The 20101-nt window shown below is 56.1% G+C and overlaps 1 protein-coding gene across 2 annotated transcripts; it reads left to right on the forward strand.

The window, feature by feature from the left end:
• The first annotated feature begins 1721 nt into the window (after nt 1–1721).
• Nucleotides 1722–19173, forward strand: IGSF9 (immunoglobulin superfamily member 9). Of its 2 annotated transcripts, none has more exons than XM_055586730.1 (20): nt 1722–1903; nt 2146–2334; nt 8279–8431; nt 9149–9303; nt 9518–9635; nt 11057–11198; nt 11346–11498; nt 11638–11725; nt 13626–13766; nt 14238–14354; nt 14549–14699; nt 14896–15019; nt 15272–15447; nt 15868–16118; nt 16335–16419; nt 16516–16692; nt 16903–16945; nt 17257–18117; nt 18396–18523; nt 18736–19173. In XM_055586730.1, exons 1-20 carry the CDS (start codon nt 1846–1848, stop codon nt 18915–18917), a joined length of 3492 nt encoding a protein of 1163 aa, XP_055442705.1. In that variant the 5' UTR covers nt 1722–1845; the 3' UTR covers nt 18918–19173. The 2 variants fall into 2 exon arrangements, with proteins under 2 accessions (XP_055442705.1, XP_055442704.1); XM_055586729.1 differs by having other exon boundaries at nt 11346–11491; nt 11583–11725.
• Nucleotides 19174–20101: the final 928 nt, after the last annotated feature.

The raw sequence follows: 20101 nt of genomic DNA on the forward strand, positions 1-20101 counted from the left end.
TGGGTTCCAGACACAAGGAGGAGTTCCAGGGGTCCGGAGAAGGCAAGGGAGAAGAGAATTGAGGGCGGGGCATCAGAAGTGTATTGTGGGCTGAGGCAGGAGCATTCCAGGGAGGAGAGGATGGGAGAAGTGGGTGGGTGGCGATTCTGGGGGAGACCGGGAGTTCCTTGAAGCACCGAGGATCTGGTGCAATTGGAGATCAGGTGCGAAGAATGGGAATTGTGGGGGGTGGGGAAGGTTGTGAGAAGTGGGGATAACTGGGATGGGAGAATGAGCGAGCGCTGGGTGGGGAGATCAGGTGAAGACATAGTGGCGGCAGAAAAGTTGGAAAGCTCTTAGGAAAAACAGAGGAATTCTGGGCAAACCTGGGTTTACTAGGGTTTTCAGAACAGAGCCAGGAGGGAACTGGGAGTTCTTATGCATTTAGAAAAAGATATGTCTGTGACATATGGGAGAACTGGGGGCAGTGGAAAGCCAGGGGGGTGCTTGCTGGTGAGTTATCAGGAGTTAAATGTACAGGGCCACTCAGTGGAGGCAGGGATCAGGCTGGGGGACATGGGGGAGGTTTTATAGCCGGTCTTGACCTGTGAGGCCAGGAGCGGGGTGGAGGCCCATAGAGCAGAGTCCACTTGGGTCTGCCAGGTCCAAGGCAGCACCACCCCACTGTGACTTCCCTAGATGCTTAGGCCCTGGGGCTATCAGGACCTCCTCCTCTCCAGGCCCCAGGGCTCACTTTGTACACCCTAGGGACTCTTGGGCTTTTTAAGCTTCATATGGGCCATGCCTCTGGGGCTGGGGAAGCGGTGGCAAACCTTGGGCCCTGAGGATGCTGGAGGGAGAGAAAAATGGGAGGAACTTGGGTCATGGTGTCTGGCAAGGCGGAGGGCTGCCTTGGCAGCATCAGGAAGAGAAAGTGGCACCAGCCGCCAGCCCACAAGCCCCGGGACCTGCCCAGACCTGGAGAATGCTGCCTGGGCCCCTCCATACCAGCAGATGGAGAGGGAGCTCCTCTCCCAAGTGTCTGACGCATTCATCGCTAAAGCAGTATTGGGAGGTTGAGTGGAGAAAGGGGTTCACAGAGGCTGCAGAAATGAGGCAAGGATCTGTGTGGGCACTTTCTGGGGGTTTTCATCCCAACTTTGCCTTTGACTGACTGTGTACACCTGAGCAAGTTTCTCTGAGAGCCTCACTGTCCTTTATGTCACTGTGGGGTGGAGGTGATAATACTGGTTCCACCTTGCTCTCTGCTACCTTGTTATTAGCGTCAGCACTAAGGACAGGACAGAGAGCAGGCTGGACCATGGGGGCTCTGTATCTCCCATACTTAACTGACCAGTCCTTTTCCAAGTATAGAGGAACCCCAGTTCCCTCGTGGCGCAAATTTCTAAGAGCTTGAGTAAAGAGGGTATCCCCAGAATTCCTCAGCTTTTCCTAAGATCTTTCCAGCCCTCTGCTTCCCACATGTCCTTACCTGTCTGGTCTCCCCACCCCAGCACTCCCTCACCCTTCCGCCACTCATCTGCGCTCTTCTTCCCTTTCTCTACCTTTGCTCACCTCCGGCTTTTCTCTAACTCCAACTCCAGGAGGGGGGAGGGGTTCCTCTGGTTTCCAACATTGGCCCACTTTGCATGTTGCCTTGCATTTTGCATCTAGATCTGGTGGTGCTCCAGAGAACGGCTTTCTCAGGTGTGACGTGAGCCAAGCCCTAACTGTCCAGAAGAGTGAGCGCTGATCCCTGTGACCTGATCAGAAGGATTGAGGGGCTTGCTGGGCTCTGCACGTCCCCGGGCCCCTCCATCTGGGCCCCTGTGGAGAGGAGGGGCCGGGCAGGCAGGCAGCTGGGCTATGGTTTGGTGCCTCAGTCTGGCCATCCTCAGCCTGATCATCAGCCAGGGGGCTGACGGTGAGCTGGACTCCCTGGGCTCCAGAACTCCCTGTTGGCTCTGGGGTAGGGGTGGACCCCCCGGGGTTCTCTGTGAGCAGGTCAGAGGAGGGGAGGAGCAGCTCTGGTTCTGCCAACATCAAAGATTCCTTCAACCCCATCACCAAGGCCTGGGGAACCCACCGAGATAGGGTATCTCCCCTCCCAGTCCTGGCTCTGGGTCCCTGCTGGGTCCTCATGCCACCGGCCTGCCCGCCCTGCAGGTCGAGGGAAGCCTGAGGTGGTGTCGGTGGTGGGCCGGGCCGGGGAGAGTGCGGTGCTGGGCTGCGACCTGCTGCCCCCGGCTGGCCGGCCCCCTCTGCATGTCATCGAGTGGCTGCGCTTTGGATTCCTGCTTCCCATCTTCATCCAGTTTGGCCTCTACTCTCCCCGCATCGACCCTGATTACGTGGGTAAGACTTGTCCTCAGCTGAGAGGTTGGGAGATGTCTCCAACAAAGGTGGGCTGGGTAGAGTGGGAACAAGGCCTCTTCTTAACAGCTCTGTCCCTGCCCCAACCTCATCTCCAGCTCCACTGCCTGAACTCTGCGTAACAAGCATGGCTCTGCTCCCAACCAGTGTTCATTCACTGAAGGATTCATTCATTTACACACACACACACACACACGCACGCACGCACGCACGGTCTGTTTGGAACTCCACTTGGCCTGTTCCAAAGGAGATCCTGCAGCCCTGTTCCAAGTGTCCATCCTTATTCTCTAATCCCTCTTTCTAGAGCTCATCACGAACCTCCCAGACTCCTCCTGATCCTCCCTGGTCTCCCCCTACTTGGCCCTCTCCTGTCCCCTGGCTCTGCCATCTTCTCACTCCCTTGCCCTCCTCCCCTCCTATTTTCTTAAATGCTGATTTGGGGGGTTCTAGGCTTCTAGGGAGTAGACTGATGGGGTAGCAGGGTTGGGGGGTTTCTGATTTGTCTGATTCTGAGTATAGCAGAGCTCATGCACGGCAGGGCTGGAGGGAACCAGGCTCCCCGAAAGATCAGCAAACAGATGGGGCTGGGCTGGGTTCCTGCTTCAGCTAGCTCCAACATGGACTTAAAATAGTGTATAGGCCTCCCTGGGGGCCTTGTCCTGTGCCCCAGCTGCTCCCTGAAAAGGCTCAGCTTCCTCCTAATCTCCGGGGAGCCTTAATCTGAGTGGTTTAGTGCAGGTCTCTGAGGGCAGAGGGTGGGAGAACCCAGGGCTGGGGCTGGGGCGGCTGTTGAGAGTCTGGCTGCCTCCTCATAGGGAAGCCCAGGAAAGGCCACCTGGGAGGCCGTCGATGGGGGCAGGGGGGCCCCCTCCCTTTTCCCTCTTTAGTTTGAATCCTGGGAGAAGCCACAGGATTGGCTGAGCTGTCACCGCGGGGCAGGCTGAGCAGAGAGAGGGGAGGAGGCTCAGGCAGGTGGTGCTGAGGGAAGGGTTTATTTTCAAACTGGGGGCAGTTGTTGGCAAACAGCCTAGTGGGAGCGTATGTGTCTGCACAAGCCTGGGGAGAACCGCTTGGGAGAACTGATGAAAGCGGGGGCCCCACTTAGGACAAATGGAGAGACAATGGCGGGGCCCAGCCCCTGCTCCCGGCCTCTGCCGGCTGGGGAGCAGCTGGGCTGAGGCTGGTGGATGTAGAACGTTGCCCCACTGAGGGCAGGGTAGAGGGAGGCTTTTCCTGGGCCGCTTCTGGGCAGGGGTGGGAGTCGGGGAGTTGGGGCTGGTGATGTGCAACTCTCCTTCCTGCCCTCCCTCCACCCCCTTGTCTGGAAGGTAGCAACTTTGCTACCTGTGGGTTTTCTTTTTGTCTCTGTGGTGTTCCTCTGAGTTGCACAGGCTGTGAGCAGTAACCTTGGGGGCTTTCTTCCTACCCCTGCCCTTCATGCCCACCCCTCCCCTGGGTCTGAAGCGTCTGGTCAGGCAGAGCTAGTTTGGGGAGTTAGGGCCCTGGGGAGAGGCCCCTGTACCCATTAACCCTTTTACTGCCTCCCAGTGTGGAATGGGCCTCTCAGCCTTTGTGCAGGGGACTCTGAACTGCGGTTGCTAGGCAACGGGAGGTGGAGGTTGCTAAGGACAATGCTGTCCTGTCATAAACCCTCTGGGCAAACGAAGGGGAGATGGCCTGGGACTGTGTGTGAGGCCCATGGCCTAGAATGTGAGAGGAACCACGAGAGAGACTGTTTGGAGCCTTCAGGGATTACACCGAAGGGAAGGCTACCTATCTTTGATGACTTTAGAATCCATCTAGCAGAGGAGACTGGATTTGTGGACTAGTGCAAAAGTAGTAAAAGCAGTGTAAAACAAACCAGGACTAAATCCTAGAATGAAAGCAGCTGCTGTGTGTAAAGAACCCCGAACAGCGCCTGCATGGTGTGAAATCCTAGGTGTGAAGAGAAAAGAGAGTCCACTTGCTCTATACCAGCTTCCCTGGGGTGGATCTTAGATTAGCTCTTCCAATTCATGGGACCAGCTTTTGGTCTTTGACTTTCATGCTATATTTCTTGAGAGTTTCAAGATACCCCCTGTGGCAGAAGGGACATGAGTTTTCTCTCTGTCCTGAATTGTCTGATAAAAATCAGTTATCTCAAGGACTTCCCTAGTGGTCCAGAGGTTGAGACTCCATGCTTCCAATGCAGGGAGCACAGGTTAGATCTCTGGTCAGGGAACTAAGATCTCACATGATGAACAGCCAAAAAAGAAATCAGTTTTCTCGTCCTCCATTTAGAAGAGCCCCGCTTCCTTGAGTCATCTCCCCTCACCACCTTTTATTCTTGCATCCCCTGGGCTTCCCTGGTGGCTCAGACGGTAAAGAATCCGCCTGCAATGCAGGAGACTTGGGTTTGATCCCTGGGTCCGGAAGATCCCCTGGAGAAGGGCATGGCTACCCATTCTTACCTGGAGAATCTCATGGACAGAGGAGCCTGGCGGGCTGTGGTCCATAGGGTTGCGAAGAGTTGGACAGGACTGAACGATTAATACTGTAACTCTCACTCTCTGCAGCGTCACCTCTTGCTGGAAACCTCCTGTATGCCTCTCCCTTCTTAGTTTCTTGGAGTATCTGGGCACAGTTAGGCCTATTTCTTGGACTTCTGTGTGTACATGAACTTGCACTTGTACATGAGTGTGGTTTCCCTGCCTTTGGAGAGCTTTGCAAGAGTGGGGACTGTGTCTCTTCCTTCCTCTACACACCCCTGCATGTGGAGAGGTCTGAAGACACTCGCTTTGGCTCTGTACATAGAGGGTGGGCCTCCAGAAGGGGGACCCAGGACTCGGGAGAGCACAGGACCACCTGTTCCTGGCCAGCTTCCTGTTCTTCTGTAACACTTCCAGTCTAGCCATCCATACCTCACAGAGAAGTTAGGACATACGGTGTGCTTTATTGGATATTCTGATCAACAGACATTTGGAGCTGTTACCCACTGGCTACCAACACACCCCGAGTGAGAATATACTGGCTAAACTCAGGGATGAGTGCCTTGAGCATCACTGGGTCCTCACACCAGTGAGCAGTGGAGAGTGAACTGCATCATGAGAAAGCAGGCCTGCCTGTATTGCTGAATAGACACGTGATTTTGGAAAGAAGCTTAACATCAGTTCCTTTCATGGAATTCTTGAGAGGATTAAGTATGGTGACATTGCCTGATATTACGTGGCCCATATCCCAAACTCGATTTCCCTTCCGTCTTCTTCCTTCTTTGTAGCACTTGAAGATCACCGTAATGAAAAGTTGCCATCACATGGGACTTAGAAGAGGGCGCAGTGGGGTCTGCGGGGTTCCATGGCCTGGCAGGTTAGGGTTACCGAGGAATCCCACTGGTGGGAGAAAGGGTGGGGTCATGTTCAATGTTTACCTGAGAGACCCAGGCTTATCTAGGTGGGGATTTAAGCACCCAGCCCTTTAAGCAGCTCCACCCTTTCTGGAAAATCCCCACCCCCGCACCTTGTTCTTAGAAGAAAAAGGATCCTTGCCTAAGATCCCAGAGCCAGCCTCAGCCTGATACTTCACTTGTTCCCTGGTGGCATCAGGGCCCCCACAGGTTGATTCTATTTTAGAAAGATGACCCTAGAGGTAGAAAGGAAGCAGATTGGCGGGGGTGAGTGCGCCAACAGCTTCAGATTGTCTGGTACTAGGAAGGGCTAAGTAAAGGCATAGTCTGGTTTCATCTGTTTTGCATAACCCAGAATATTTAGAAAATGTCATTTGTCCTTATCAAAAGTCAGGGTGGGGTGGGCAGCTGATGAACATGGAGGCAGTGGGACCTCTTTGTGGGTCGTTGGCATAACCCAGGTGAGAGACGCAATCAGTTCAGTTCAGTTCATTCGCTCAGTCGTGTCCGACTCTTTGTGACCCCATGAACTGCAGCATGCCAGGTCTCCCTGTCCATCACCAACTCCTGGAGTTTACCCAAACTCATGTCCATTGAGTCGGTGATGCCATCCAACTATCTCATTCTCTGCGTCCCATTCTCCTCCTGCCTTCAGTCTTTCCCAACATCAGGGTCTTTTCAAATGAGTCAGCTCTTTGCATCAGGTGGCCAAAATATTGGAGTTTCAGCTTCAGCACCAGTCCCTCCAATGAACACCCAGGACTGATCTCCTTTAGGATGGACTGGTTGGATCTCCTTGCAGTCCAAGGGACTCTCAAGAGTCTTCTCCAACACCACAGTTCAAAAGCATCAATTCTTCTGTGCTCAGCTTTCTTTATAGTCCAACTCTCACATCCATACATGACTACTGGAAAAATCATAGCTTTGACTAGATGGATCTTTGTTGGCGAAGTGATGTCTCTGCTTTTTAATATGCTGTCTAGGTTGGTTGTAACTTTCCTTCCAATGAGTAAGTGTCTTAATTTCATGGCTGCAATCACCATTTGCAGTGATTTTGGAGCCCCCAAAAATAAAGTCAGCCACTGTTTCCACTGTTTTCCCATCTATTTGCCATGAAGTGATGGGATTGGATGCCATGATCTTAGTTTTCTGAATGTTGAGCTTTAAGCCAACTTTTTCACTCTCCTCTTTCACTTTCATCAGGAGGCTCTTTAGTTCCTCTTCACTTTCCGCCATAAGGGTGGTGTCGTCTGCATATCTGAGGTTATTGATATTTCTCCCAGCAATCTTGATTCCAGCTTGTGCTTCATCCAGCCCAGCGTTTCTCATGATGTACTCTGCATATGCGACTAAACTAAAGTGAAGGTGATAGAGAGGGAAACAGGATTTAGAATCTGAAAGGTTTACTGAACAAACTAATGTGAGAGTAAAAGAGAGATCACCAAAGGTTTACTGAACAGCTGATGTGAGAGTAAAGGAGATGACACCAGGTTTCTGGATACGCGTGATGGCGCTATTGACTGACACAGGGGAGAAGGGGTAGATGGCGTGTCGTCAGGTGAAGGATGGAGCCGAGGTTGAGTGCAGTCTGCCGATTTCAAATCTTAAGCTCATTCATTTGTTCAACCATTTTATTTAAGCATTGTGTTGCCTGCCTTCCCTCTACCCCACTTGGATTTTTTCTCTCTCTCTCATTTTATAGATGAAGAAGCAGATGCTGAGAGAGAGGTTTAAGTGGTGTAGCCAAGAGGGTATATAGCAGAGCTGGACGCTAGGTCTCTCTGGCTGCAGTGTGTGCCTTGCTCAGTGGGTCGCATTGCCAGGGACCCACGAAGCTGTCTGTGGTGCAGGATTCTGCCAGGAGAGGATGCTGAGGGTGGGAGGCGCTGTCTGCCTGCCCTGGGGGTGGGTACATTGTGGAGCTCTATGAAGTCTGTCAGCCACAGCCTGGATGCCCTGGAGCGTGAGGGGATGGGGTGAGGAGGCTGCTGACCTTGCTGCCTGGCTGGGCTGGACTCTGGCCACCCTAAGGCGCTTAGGCCACTGATAATAACCCTGGCGGATTAGGGGCTTTGGTAGGCGAGGTCTGGATCCCTGCTCGGGCCCCAAACACTGCTGTGGTTTCTGGGGACAGAGTCCTCTGGCAGGAGTACTCCCCGAAACTCCCTTACAAAAAGAGCTCAAGGGTGGGTAGGTTCTGTACGAATCCAGAGGAGACACAGAGCTGGTTCCCTACCCTTTCCCTACAGTCCCAGAAGCTGGCCGTCATTCAGCGCCGTGCCTAGTCCTTCTGCCGCCGCTCTGGTTTCTCTTTGTCTAAGCTGGGTCCCAGCTGCTGAAAGGCAGGAATGACCTGAGGGGCTGAAGGGAGAGATCTGCCCTCAGTGACCCCAACCCCATCTGTGCCTCTCTGGACCCCACTCTAGCAGGGTGACTGGGAGAGACTGAGCCTGTTTTTCACGTCTGAGAATGACCAGTGTGATCAGGGGCTTGGGGCTCCCATGCGGTCCCTTCAGCACCCTTGATCCAGGGCTGTTTCCCCAGGGCGTGTCCGGCTTCAGAAGGGGGCATCTCTCCAGATCGAAGGGCTCCGGGTTGAAGACCAGGGCTGGTACGAGTGCCGCGTGCTCTTCCTAGACCAGCACAGCCCTGAGGAAGACTCTGCTAACGGCTCCTGGGTGCATCTCACCGTCAACTGTAGGAAGCTGGGGGCCGTGGTGAAGAAGTGGGGCACGTGGAAGGGGGGCGGGCGGGGGGACAGTCCCGAAGCCCCACTCTGCTTACACCCCTTGTTTACATCTCACCCCGCCCACCTCTCCTCCTGCCCTTTCCATTCTTCACACCTAAAACCAATCAGCCTTCTTGGCTCTGTGTTGGGAACTTCCTCTCTCTTCCCTGCTCCTGCTTCCCTGACCAGGATAGCATAATGGATAGCGGATAAGGGGTTATTGAACCCCTAGTGAAACATTGCTCACATATATGCAATACTTTGTTTTTATCAAAACCCGTTTTAACCCAGTACTTCATGAATTCTATCTCAACCCTAAGAAGGAAGGAGGTCACAAGTATTCCCATGTCATAGATGAGGAAACTGGGTTGTGCCACTGATTAGTGGCAAAGTCTAGAACCCAGGCCTCCTGACTCTAGAGGGCACCTAGGTCTCTTCCCAGCTCTGAACGCCCATCCTGTGCTCCGCTCCCTTGCCAGCTCTGCAGGCTGATGCGGGGATGGGCCGGTGCATCCTCACTGGGCCCTGGGTGCCGCAGACAGGGTGGCCCAGGGCTGGGGATTCCCCTGAAGGTGGTCAGGCTGATGAGCTGAGGGCTGAGGCCCTGATCTGCCTCTGTGGTCCTGGGATGCAACTCTTTGGGCTGGTGGCCCCTCTGGCACCCCCTGATGCCTCTCTCCTCACAGCGCCCCCTCAGTTCCTGGAGACGCCTCCCCAAGTGCTCGAAGTGTGGGAACGGGAGCCGGTCACCCTGCGGTGTGTGGCCCAAGGCAACCCCCAACCTCGGGTGACTTGGAAGCTCCGAGGACAGGACCTCGGCCAGGGCCAGAGTCAAGTGCAGGTGAGTCCTGCGGCTGGACAGTGTGGGAACAGGCTGTAGGACGGAGGGGGTGAGGCCAGGCTGGGAGACCCGCCAGAGGAGGGGCTTGGCCCCGGCTTCTCCGAGCCTGGCCTGCTGCCTCCCTCTGCTGGCTGGCCTCGGAAGTGCAGGGGGGTCTGAGGCCCGCTGTGGGCGAGGAGATGCCTGGGTCCCCGCTTGCTGACTCCTACTGTAGGTGCTGAACGGAACGCTGCGGATCCGGAGGGTGGAGCGAAGCAGCGCCGGGGTCTACACCTGCCAAGCCTCCAGCACTGAGGGCAGCGCCACCCACGCCACCCAGCTGCTGGTGCTAGGTGCTGTCTCGGGGGAGGGCCGGGAAGCTGGACATAACGCATGAGAGGACTGACCTGTGGCTGGGGGTGCACACAGCTTGGGGGCCAGACTTGGGCCTGAGGCAGGAGCCCCTGGAGAGGGAGGGAGCTCCCAATGCCTCTAAAACCAGCATCTTGCCTGTAAAAGGATCAGTGAATGGAGATATTTAGTGCCTAGCAGTGTGGTACAGTGGGAAGGGCATGGGGTGGTGGTGTCAGACTATGAGCCATGGAACCCCCTTGACCCCTAACTTCCTCATCTATACAAAGAAGTTCCTGTCTGCCTCTCATGATTGTTAAAAGACTTAGGTTCAGCCGAGCACAGTAATTTGTGGTCAAGCCCTTCCCTTCAGAAGGAAAGCTGAAAAGTAGACTCTGCCTTCATAGAGCCCCCTATTGACCTGGAGAATAAGATGCAGAGGTGAAGCCCTGCTCTCCTGGGTGCTGTAGGGAGGCAGCGCTGAGCAGTGGTGCAGGGTGAAGTCTGTCGTCGGGAAGGCTTGATGTGAATTTGCCTTCCCACTGATCTGGGGCAAGTCGCCTTGCAATCTGTCTGCCTTTGAGCCTTCATGTCTTCATCTATGAAGTGGAGACAATAATTTCTAGTACAAAAGGCTCTCTTAAGAGGACTAAGTGAGATGGTGCAGGTCAGGTCAGTCACACCTGGTGTGCCTGGAGGTGTTCTGCACTCCAGCTTGTATCGCCACCTCTTATTACTGACCACTCATGCAGCTGGAGCCTGGAGAAGGGAGACAGCAGTGGGGTTAAGAGATGGTTTGGCAGGGTCTCTGCGGCCTAGTCAGGTTCTTGGGGAAGAGCATTCAAGACTGCCTGGCAAGGGCCCAGTGAGCTCCCATACTGACCTGAAAGAGTATGGAAGGCTTGATGTATGAAAAGATGGTTGGCCAGGTGGGGTCACAGGGGCCCACAGGGCTGGGTCAAGAAGTTTGACCTTAATGTGCTGGGAGCCAGGAGCTGCTGTGGATTCTTGAGCAGAAGTGTTCTGTGGCCAAAGTGGATGGGTGGAGACATTTTTGCATGAATGGAGTCAAGGATTGTTGCAGCCTTCTGGGTTAAGGTATTGGGTACCTGGATTAGGATAGGAGACACAGAGGTGATGTAGATGGTGTAGATAGATGAGGGATAGAAAAGGTGATGGTGTAGGGTGAGCAGAGGATTAAACTGGGTGAATGTGGCTGTCCCTGGTAGGAAAGCGAGCTAGCTGGAGCAGAGGAGGAACTTGTGTTCAGTAAAAGGGTTAGGGCCTGTTTCCATTCCTGAGGCCCTGTAGCAACCAGCCCTGTATTCTAGAGGGCAGACTGGGGAGAAAGGCAGAAGTGACCTCAGAGTTCCTGGGAAACTGGGCTGAGGCCCCGCCTTCCCCTGTGCTTCCCCCTTCCCAGGACCCCCAGTCATCGTGGTGCCCCCCAAGAACAGCACGGTCAATGCCTCCCAGGATGTTTCTCTGGCCTGCCGGGCTGAGGCATACCCTGCTAACCTCACCTACAGCTGGTTCCAGGACAGCACCAATGTCTTCCACATTAGGTGGGGCTCCGGGTGCGGTGAGGTGGGGTGCGGTGAGGTGGGGTGTGGTGAGGTGGCGTGTTGTGGGGATGGGGAACTGGTGGGCAGTCTGAGGAGCCCCTTGGCTGAGCAAGGCCTGGAACCCTCCGCCCCCGTGCCGTACCGCAGCCGCCTGCAGCCCCGAGTGCGGATCCTGGTGGACGGCAGCTTGCGGCTGCAGGCCGCCCAGCCTGATGATGCCGGCCGCTACACCTGTGTGCCCAGCAATGGCCTCCCGCGCCCGCCCTCGGCCTCTGCCTACCTCACTGTGCTCTGTAAGCCCCACCCCAGCTCCCTCGACAGACGGCTTCACTTCCTTGGGCCAGGCCCAGCTCCTCCCCTACAACTTGCCACTGCTTCCCCCAGACCCAGCTCAGGTGACCGCCATGCCTCCTGAGACGCCCTTGCCTGTGGGCATGCGGGGGGTGATCCGATGCCCCGTTCGTGCCAACCCCCCACTGCTCTTTGTCAGCTGGACCAAGGATGGGCAGGCCCTGCAGCTGGACAAGGTACAGCCCTGGGGGCAGGGGAGAGAGTGCTTAGCTTGGTGTTATTCTAGTCAGGACGGCTGGGGTGGCCTTTGATCAATTCAGTGACTGGAGAACATACACCTTTTTTTAAAATTGGAGTATTATCACATTGTAATGTGTTAGTTTCTGCCATACAACAAATTGAATTAGCTCTATGTATACATATATCCCCTCCCACTGGAGCTTCCCTTGCACCCCATTCTCCCCCCACCATCCTTCCCTTCTAGGTCATCATAGAGCAGCGAGCTGAGTTCCCTGTGCTTTATTGCAGGTTCCTACTAGCCATCTGTTTGAGAGAAAAACAAATATTGTATATTCATACATATATATGGAATCTAGAGAAATGGGACAGATGAACCTGTTTGCAGGGCAAGAATAGAGTCATGGACTTGAGACATGGGGGAAGAAGGGGAGGGTGGGACAAATGGGAAGGCAGTAATGACATCCGTTGTTATCGGGTGCTGTGCAGGGTGTCTGGTAGGGAACAGGAGCAAAGAGACATCTGTGCCTCGAGGGGGTAGCACAGCCTCAGACCCTCTGCTGGAAGGCTTGCGAGGCAGGAGGCAGCGAGCACCTTCCTCTTAGGGCTGGTTGAGGACAGATCAGCAACGGCTTCTGGGATGCTAATGACGGCCTTGAAGGGCAGAGAGACATTCCATGCAGAAACCAGGGCCCAAAGGCAGGAAACAGTATCGTGCGTTTGTGGCATAATGAGTCATCCAGCTGGGTGGGAGCTACAATTCCTGTGGGGACATGACTGATGCAGAGAATCTGGGAAGACAGGTTGGGACCAAAGGGAAGAATATGGATGCCAAGTTAATATTACCTCATTCCAAGGTGATTGAGATTTTTTTGTTTGTCTGCAAAGACAGTAAATTCCTTGTGGGTTAGTATTGCATCTTTTAATCCTAGTCACCTCAGGGCTTCTGCAACCGTAGTAGTACTCAATAAATTTTTTCAAAAAAAAAAAGTCAAAAGGCATTTGGAGCCAGTGAAATTGCTTGAGCAATGGTGTGATAGCATCAGTGTGTCCATGCGAGCGTGCTCAGTTGCTTCAATCATGTCCATCTCTGTGGACTGAAGCCCGCCAGGCTCCTCTGTCCATGGAATTCTCCAGGCAAGAATTCTGGAGTGGGTTGCCATGCCCTCCTCCAGGGGATCTTCCCCACCCGGGGATCAAACCCGCATCTCCTGCACTGAGGCAGATTTTTTACCGCTGAGCCACCAGGGAAGCTTATATGATCGCGTCAGGGCTGTGAGCAATTGAGTTTGTCAGAGAAATGAAGGGGAAGAGAGTGGACATTTGTGGTGCAGAGGCTGCTGAAATGAGAGTGTGGGTGAGAGGTTATGAGGCCTGAGTTAGAGAGGAAGATGTGAAGATGGATGGAACAAAAGGCCTTCCCAGGAGGACAGATGTGGGGCGTGAGATAAGAGTAAGGAGTCAGATGTTAGCCTTTAGTTCGTACAGAACTAGGAAAGCCAGGAAGAAGAGCTGAAGTGGGGTGTAAGATAGGGAATGTAATCGTGGAGGGCTAGGAAGGCAGCAGGCAGAGAACCTCACACGGCTCAACCCCACGTGGTGCCAGTCACCAGATTCCCTGTGAGTGGCTCCCTTGGAGTTTGTCAGACTCCATTCCTCTGACAAACTCCACTGCTCACAGCCCCAGTGCTATCACATAGGCTGCCTTCACACCTACTGGTAGTGGCCCCTCTGTAGGAAAGAGAGTGAAAGGGCGGACTTCAGAGAGAGGCCAGCCTAGGGGTAGGTTTTGGCGGCCTCTGTGTAGACGTGGGTCTCTCCCGTGCACTGCTTCTCTCCGTCTCTGGTCTGGCCTCTGCTGAGTGTCTCTTTCTGGCTGTCATCTCCTCTTGCTTCCAGTTCCCCGGCTGGTCCCAGGGTCCAGAAGGCTCCCTGATTATTGCCCTGGGGAACGAGGATGCTCTGGGAGAATACTCCTGCACCCCCTACAACAGTCTTGGCACCGCAGGGCCCTCCCCAGTCACCCGTGTTCTGCTCAAGGTGCGGCTTGGGGTGGGGTTTGGGGGCAGGGGTAGTGGCAGCAGCTCAGGCGGCTGAAGATGCAAGGCTGGTACTGACACCAGGCTGGCGGAGGCGGGTGGGACAGACACGTCGGGAGCGGGGCTTCCACGTCTGTTTGCCATGGTGGCGGCAGCCATCAGATGCCACAGCAGAGGAAGGTCCCCTGCCCGCCCCAACCCTTTAACAGGCTGCCTCCCTCTCTGGAGTGAAGAGAGTAGGAAGCAAAGGGGAGGGTGAAGGGTATTCTCTAGGGGTTTGCACATCTTCAGAGAGGCCTCTGCCCATCAGCCCTGGTCTCTCCCACAATGTCCCTCCAGCCCCCTTGCTGGGGACAGATGAGCTAGAGAGACCCTGAGAGATGGAGACAGACGGGGGCCCCAGAGAAGGGGAGGAATGGCCCTTAGACGGCAGAGTGAGAGAGCCCCACCCAATGCCAGATCTGGGTTGCAGGCTCCCCCAGCTTTTCTAGAACGTCCCAAAGAAGAATATTTCCAAGAAGTAGGGCGAGAACTCCTAATCCCCTGCTCTGCCCGGGGAGACCCTTCACCTACCATCTCTTGGGCCAAGGTAAGCCTCTTGCCCCCACTCCACCTGCATTCACACCTGTTTTCACACTCGCCCCACCCCTGCCTCTCTGTGCCCCTGGATGTTTGGGGGGAGAGGGGAGGTGGAGAGGAAACTGGAGCTGCCTCGAGAGCTGAGTGGCGCCCTTGGTGAGGGGTGGCTGCGTGTGTCCTCAGGGCTGACCAGTGGTTCTGTAGGTGGGCCGGGGGCTGCAGGGCCAGGCCCAGGTGGACAGCAACAGTAGCCTCATCCTGCGACCATTGACCAAGGAGGCCCACGGACGCTGGGAGTGCACGGCCAGCAATGCTGTGGCCCGAGTGGCCGCCTCCACGAATGTCTATGTGCTGGGTTAGTGGCTGCAGAGCAGGCTTGAGGGAGCCATGTGGGGAGGACACAGGGGAAAGAATCGTTTGGGGGGCCCCAGATGGGGATCTTAGGTGGGGAGCCCCTGGGATGATGGGTGGTGAGTGGAAGGCTTGGATCCCCTAAACTCTTCGCCCTCCCTCAGGACCCTGATCATCATCTCTCCATTGCCCCCACCCAGGCACCAGCCCCCACGTTGTCACCAATGTGTCCGTGGTACCTTTGCCCAAGGGTGCCAATGTCTCCTGGGAGCCTGGCTTTGATGGTGGCTATCTGCAGAGATTCAGTGTCTGGTACACCCCCTTGTGAGTGACCTGCCCCTGCCATCCCTCTTCCCCTTCTCCCTGAGTCCCTCTGGCTCTCTGCCCTCTCTCCTACCTCTCTGTGCCAGCCCTGCCCTGACTCTGCTATCCGATTTTCAGAGAATCTCGGGGGTTCAAGGCCCAGGTCCGGAGACCTGGGGTGGTTGAGGGGACAGGAGAGGTCAGCTCTCTGGACTCTAACATTCCTCCTCTTCCTAGTTCATGAAATGCCCCCCATTTCCTGCTGTCCTCCAGGGCAAAGCGTCCTGACCGAGCCCACCATGACTGGGTGTCCCTGGCAGTGCCTGTGGGCGCTGCTTTCCTCCTAGTGCCAGGCCTGCAGCCCCACACCCAGTACCAGTTCAGTGTCCTCGCTCAGAACAAGCTGGGGAGCGGGCCCTTCAGCGAGATTGTCTTGTCTGCCCCTGAAGGTGAGTGATCTCTTACCCAGAGCAGCAGACAAGGATGGGGAAGGGCTGCAGGGAAAGTCCAGATATGATCAGTCTGGGTGGGAGTGGCCAGAAGGGTTTGTGGAAGATGATCGAGGCTTGACTTTAGGAGCTCTGGGAGAATAGCTGGGCACCAGGGGTTATGGAAGGACTTCCCTGGTGGCTCAGATGGTCAAGAATCTGCCTGCAGTGTGGAAGACCGGGGTTCGATCCCTGGGTTAGGAGGATACCCTGGAGAAGGCAATGGCAACCCGCTCCAGTATTCTTGCCTAGAGAATTCCATGGACAGAGAAGCCTGGTGAGCGGCAGTCCATGGGGAACACTTCCATTTCCAGGGGATGTGGAGGAGCAGGCGAGGGGCACTGGGAACGCAATGTTTACATGCCTCTGTGTCCCCTTCAGGGCTTCCTACCACACCAGCTGCCCCCAGTCCTCCCCCAACAGAGATGTCGCCTCCCCTGTCCCCTCCACGAGGTCTGGTGGCAGTGAGGACGCCCCGGGGGGTACTCCTGCACTGGGATCCCCCGGAACTGGTCCCTAAGAGGCTGGATGGCTACATCCTGGAGGGCCGGCAGGGCTCCCAGGGCTGGGAGGTGTTGGATCGGGCCGTGGCAGGCACTGAAATGCAGCTGTTGGTGCCAGGACTTATCAAGGTAGGTGTGGCGGGTGGGCACGGCGGGGGCGGGTCCTGCCAATGGCCCTCCAGCCCCCTGCTGCACTCCCCAAACCTGGGCTCACCTTGATTTGACCATCCTCACCTCCGCTTGGCTTTCTACTTCACCCGTACCTTCCAACTGCAAAGTCTTTCCAAATGGGCTTGGGGTGGGCAGTGCTGAGCTTTGACCCCCTTCTTGGACCCCGATCCCCAGGACGTTCTCTACGAATTCCGCCTCGTGGCCTTCTCTGGTAGCTATGTCAGTGATCCCAGCAACACAGCCAACGTCTCCACTTCTGGTAAGAACCCGGCAGGAGAGCAGAGCCCTGGGGATTGGGGGTCTCGGAGCCTCCTGTGTCATAGACACCGACCCTCCCTCGTGTCCCCTTGCCCAGGCCTGGAGGTTTACCCCTCGCGCACACAGCTGCCAGGCCTCCTGCCCCAGCCAGTGCTGGCCGGCGTGGTGGGCGGGGTCTGCTTCCTGGGCGTGGCTGTGCTCGTGAGCATCTTGGCCGCCTGCCTCATGAACCGGCGCCGAGCTGCCCGTCGCCGCCGCAAACGCCTCCGTCAAGGTAGGTCACTTGGGGCCCCCGCTCTCTCTAAGCACCTCCTACTTGGAGAAACTCCAATCCCCTGCAAGGGCCAGGTGTGTTCCCCCTGCTTCCCACTTGTTCCACTTTCCCCAGGCAGATGGGGCTGGCGTCGCGGAGTGAGGTCTGCTCCCTGGGCCCTGGTGGGGCTTGGTTTTTCCTATGGCACCTCTTGTCCTCTTACCCTTACAGATCCACCTCTTATCTTCTCTCCCGCCGGCAAGTCGGCTCCCCAGTAAGTGCCCCCGCTTCCTTGGCTTCCTTCTGCCGTCTGTGAGCACCTTCCTTTTCTGCACCTTGGGGAGGGTTAGGAGGGGTGGAACAGAAGTGAGAGGGAGGTGAAGATGGAAGTGCAGAGGCCCCAGCCTGGGGGCCGGCCCCGTGTCGCCTGTGCCTTCCCTCCACCCCTCCACCATGTGGGTCCTTCTCTCCCTTGCTCTCCCTAGCTCTGCTCTGTTCTGCATCAAACCTCTCAAGGCCTGACGCTGGCTCCTGGGAGGGGGACTGGCCCCCTACCACAGACCCTGATCTCCTGTCCTTCCCCAGCTCTGCTCCGGGCTCGGGCAGTCCTGACAGCGTGGCGAAGCTGAAGCTCCAGGGTTCCCCAGTCCCCAGCCTGCGCCAGAGTCTGCTCTGGGGGGAACCCGCTGGACCCCCCAGCCCCCCTCCGGATCCTCCACCTAGCCGGGGGCCCTTACCCCTGGAGCCCATTTGCCGGGGACCAGATGGGCGCTTTGTGATGGGACCCCAGGTGGGGACCTCCCGAGAAAAGTCAGGCCCTGAGCAGTCCGAGCCTCGGACCCCAGCTCGACGTCAGGCCAGGTCCTATGATTGCAGCAGCAGCAGCCCCAGTGGGATGCCCCAGCCCCTCTGCATTGCAGACATCAGCCCTGTGGGGCCCCCTCGACCGGCCCCACCCAGTCCTCTGCCAGGTCCAGGACCCCTGCTCCAGTACCTGAGCCTGCCCTTCTTCAGGGAGATGAATGTAGATGGGGACTGGCTCCCTGTGGAGGAACCCAGGCCTGCTCCACCCCCAGATTACATGGATACCCGGCCCTGCCCCACCTCATCTAACCTCCAGCCCCTGGACTGCAGCTCTGAGTCCCCCAGGGCAGCACTTCCTGGGGTCATGGTCGGGGTTGGGGCCGCACCAGAGCCCCCGTACACAGCACTGGTTGACTGGACACTGAGGGAACGGCTGCTGCCGAGCCTTCTCCCTGCTGCCCCTCGCGGCAGCCTCACAAGCCAGAGCAGTGGGCGGGGCAGCGCTTCCTTCCTCCGGCCCCCCTCCACAGCCCCCTCTGCAGGAGGCAGCTACCTCAGCCCCGCTCCAGGAGACACCAGCAGCTGGGCCAGTGGCCCTGAGAGGTGGCCCCGGAGGGAGCATGTGGTGACAGTCAGCAAGAGGTGAGGGCAGTCCCTGCCCAGCCCTGCCCTGCCCAGCCCAGCCCAGCCCTGCCCTGCCCTGTACAGATTCTCCCCACCCCTCTCCTGTACCCTCTGCCTTCCCTGCTCCATCCCCACCTTGGGACCAGGAGAGCTTGTCTCCTTTTGGAAGCTTTTGCTGAGATCCAGGGATCTTCAGAGGAAAGCCATGGCCACCCTCAGCTTGGGGTCACTAGTTCAGGCTTTTCTGGCTACCCTCTATTCCTCCACCCACACCACCCATCTGTCTCATTTCACAGGAGGAACACATCTGTGGATGAGAACTATGAGTGGGACTCAGAATTCCCAGGGGACATGGAGTTGCTGGAGACTCTGCACTTGGGCTTGGCTGGCCCTCGATCCCGACTTGAAGCCGAGCCAGAGCTAGGTGTGAGAGCCTTCCAGAAAGACAGGCACCCCTGGCCTCACTGTCCTACACCCCCAGCCTTAGGACTCAGCCTGTTGCCAGCCAGGCCCGCTCCTCTGACTGCCTTGGCTCCTCTGCACTGGCAGGCCCTAGAGAGCTTCGTGGTACTGCTGAACCCCAAGAGTTCACCCAGGGAATCTTAAGACATCTTCCTTTTGTCCTTCCTTTTGCAGGTGTGAAGACTCCAGAGGAGGGCTGCCTCCTGAGTGCTGCCCATGCTCCTGGCCCTGAGGCCCGCTGCGCTGCCCTTCGGGAGGAATTCCTGGCCTTCCGCCGGCGCCGAGATGCCGCTAGGTCCCGGCTACCAGCCTATCGACAGCCCGTCTTCCACCCTGAGCAGGCCACTCTGCTGTGAATGCCCTAACGTGAGACAGGGTGAAGACGCACGGACCATGCAGGGGAAGCCCCCAGCAGGATCTTTCTCCAGCCGGGGATGCTGCCCCTGCCCCTTTGGTGCTCAGTCAGAGACCCTGACAGTGGGCTTGCTGAGGGGTGTATGGACTGAGGCCCTCGAGTCTGAGGGCTGCAACGGTGATCTTAGGTCTGCCTGTGTATGTGTGTGTGTGTGTGTGTGTGTGTGGTGTGGGTGAGGCTTTTTTTTTACAGGTAAATAAAGTGAAAAATCTTTCTGTGTGTCATCTGCTTTGCATCTGAGAGGGAAGTAGAAAAAAATCCCTAAACCCTAAACAGTGAGGGGACTCTGTGAAAGAATGGAGATACATTCAAAATCCATTCCAAAAGTGCCTACTGAGTTCAGCTGCTGAAGACCAGCCATTGAGCTAGGTGCTGAAAACGTACAAAGTTCACAAGACATCTTTGCTCTTGGGGGAATTCTTTCTAGTCAGTGAAGCAGGAAAGTAAAGAAATAGTTACAGTGTGCTGTGATAAGTTCTGTGATAAAGCTGTCTGTTGGTTGGTTATTAAGGTAGCATGAAGGAAGGAGTCTGCAAACAGTGAGTGCTTACAGCTTGTGCTGGGACAGGCATGTCACAGGAAGTGAGAACAATAGCCAGGCACTGCTCTAAATTTTGTACATGTACCATTGAATTCTCTACCACTCTGCGGTAGGTAGTACTATTAGCTCTATTTTATAGACTAGGTGACTGAGGTGTTCAGTGCGTTAGTAATCTGCCCCAAAGCCACCGAGTTGGTAATGGGTAGAGCAATGAGAAGTCAGTCATGGGAGGGAGAGCATCCCAGGCAGAGGAACAGCCTGTGTGAAGGTAGGGAGGAGTAAAAACACTTGGCATCCCAGGGAATCACTGGAATATAGAGGTAGGGAGGGCCGGGCAAGAGAGAATGGAAACGTGAGAAGGTACAGGTTGTTGATGTGCTTGAAAACAAGTTTCACTGGGGGCTTCTGTCATATATGAAGAACTCCACTGGTGGGTATAAGCAGCGACTCCACCCCAGAGGGACTGCTCTACTGAAGCCTGAAAACAGGTGGGGGCATTTTTCAACCCCCAACGGATGCTCTCCTCCATCCTCAGAGACAGAAGAACTGCTAGTCTCCTCCACTGAAGGCTCTTCTGATCCTTC

This window comes from Bubalus kerabau, chromosome 6 (assembly GCF_029407905.1).
Source record: "Bubalus kerabau isolate K-KA32 ecotype Philippines breed swamp buffalo chromosome 6, PCC_UOA_SB_1v2, whole genome shotgun sequence".
In the NCBI taxonomy this organism is placed as follows: domain Eukaryota; kingdom Metazoa; phylum Chordata; class Mammalia; order Artiodactyla; family Bovidae; genus Bubalus; species Bubalus kerabau.

What these genes read in the sequence shown, in the direction of transcription:
- IGSF9 (XM_055586729.1), top strand. Translation starts at nt 1,846, where the DNA reads ATGGTTTGGTGCCTCAGTCTGGCCATCCTCAGCCTGATCATCAGCCAG. An exon ending in CATCAGCCAGGGGGCTGACG is followed by an intron (nt 1,904 to 2,145) that starts GTGAGCTGGACT and finishes CCCGCCCTGCAG; the next exon opens with GTCGAGGGAAGCCTGAGGTG. An exon ending in AGGCCCTGCAGCTGGACAAG is followed by an intron (nt 11,726 to 13,625) that starts GTACAGCCCTGG and finishes TCTTGCTTCCAG; the next exon opens with TTCCCCGGCTGGTCCCAGGG.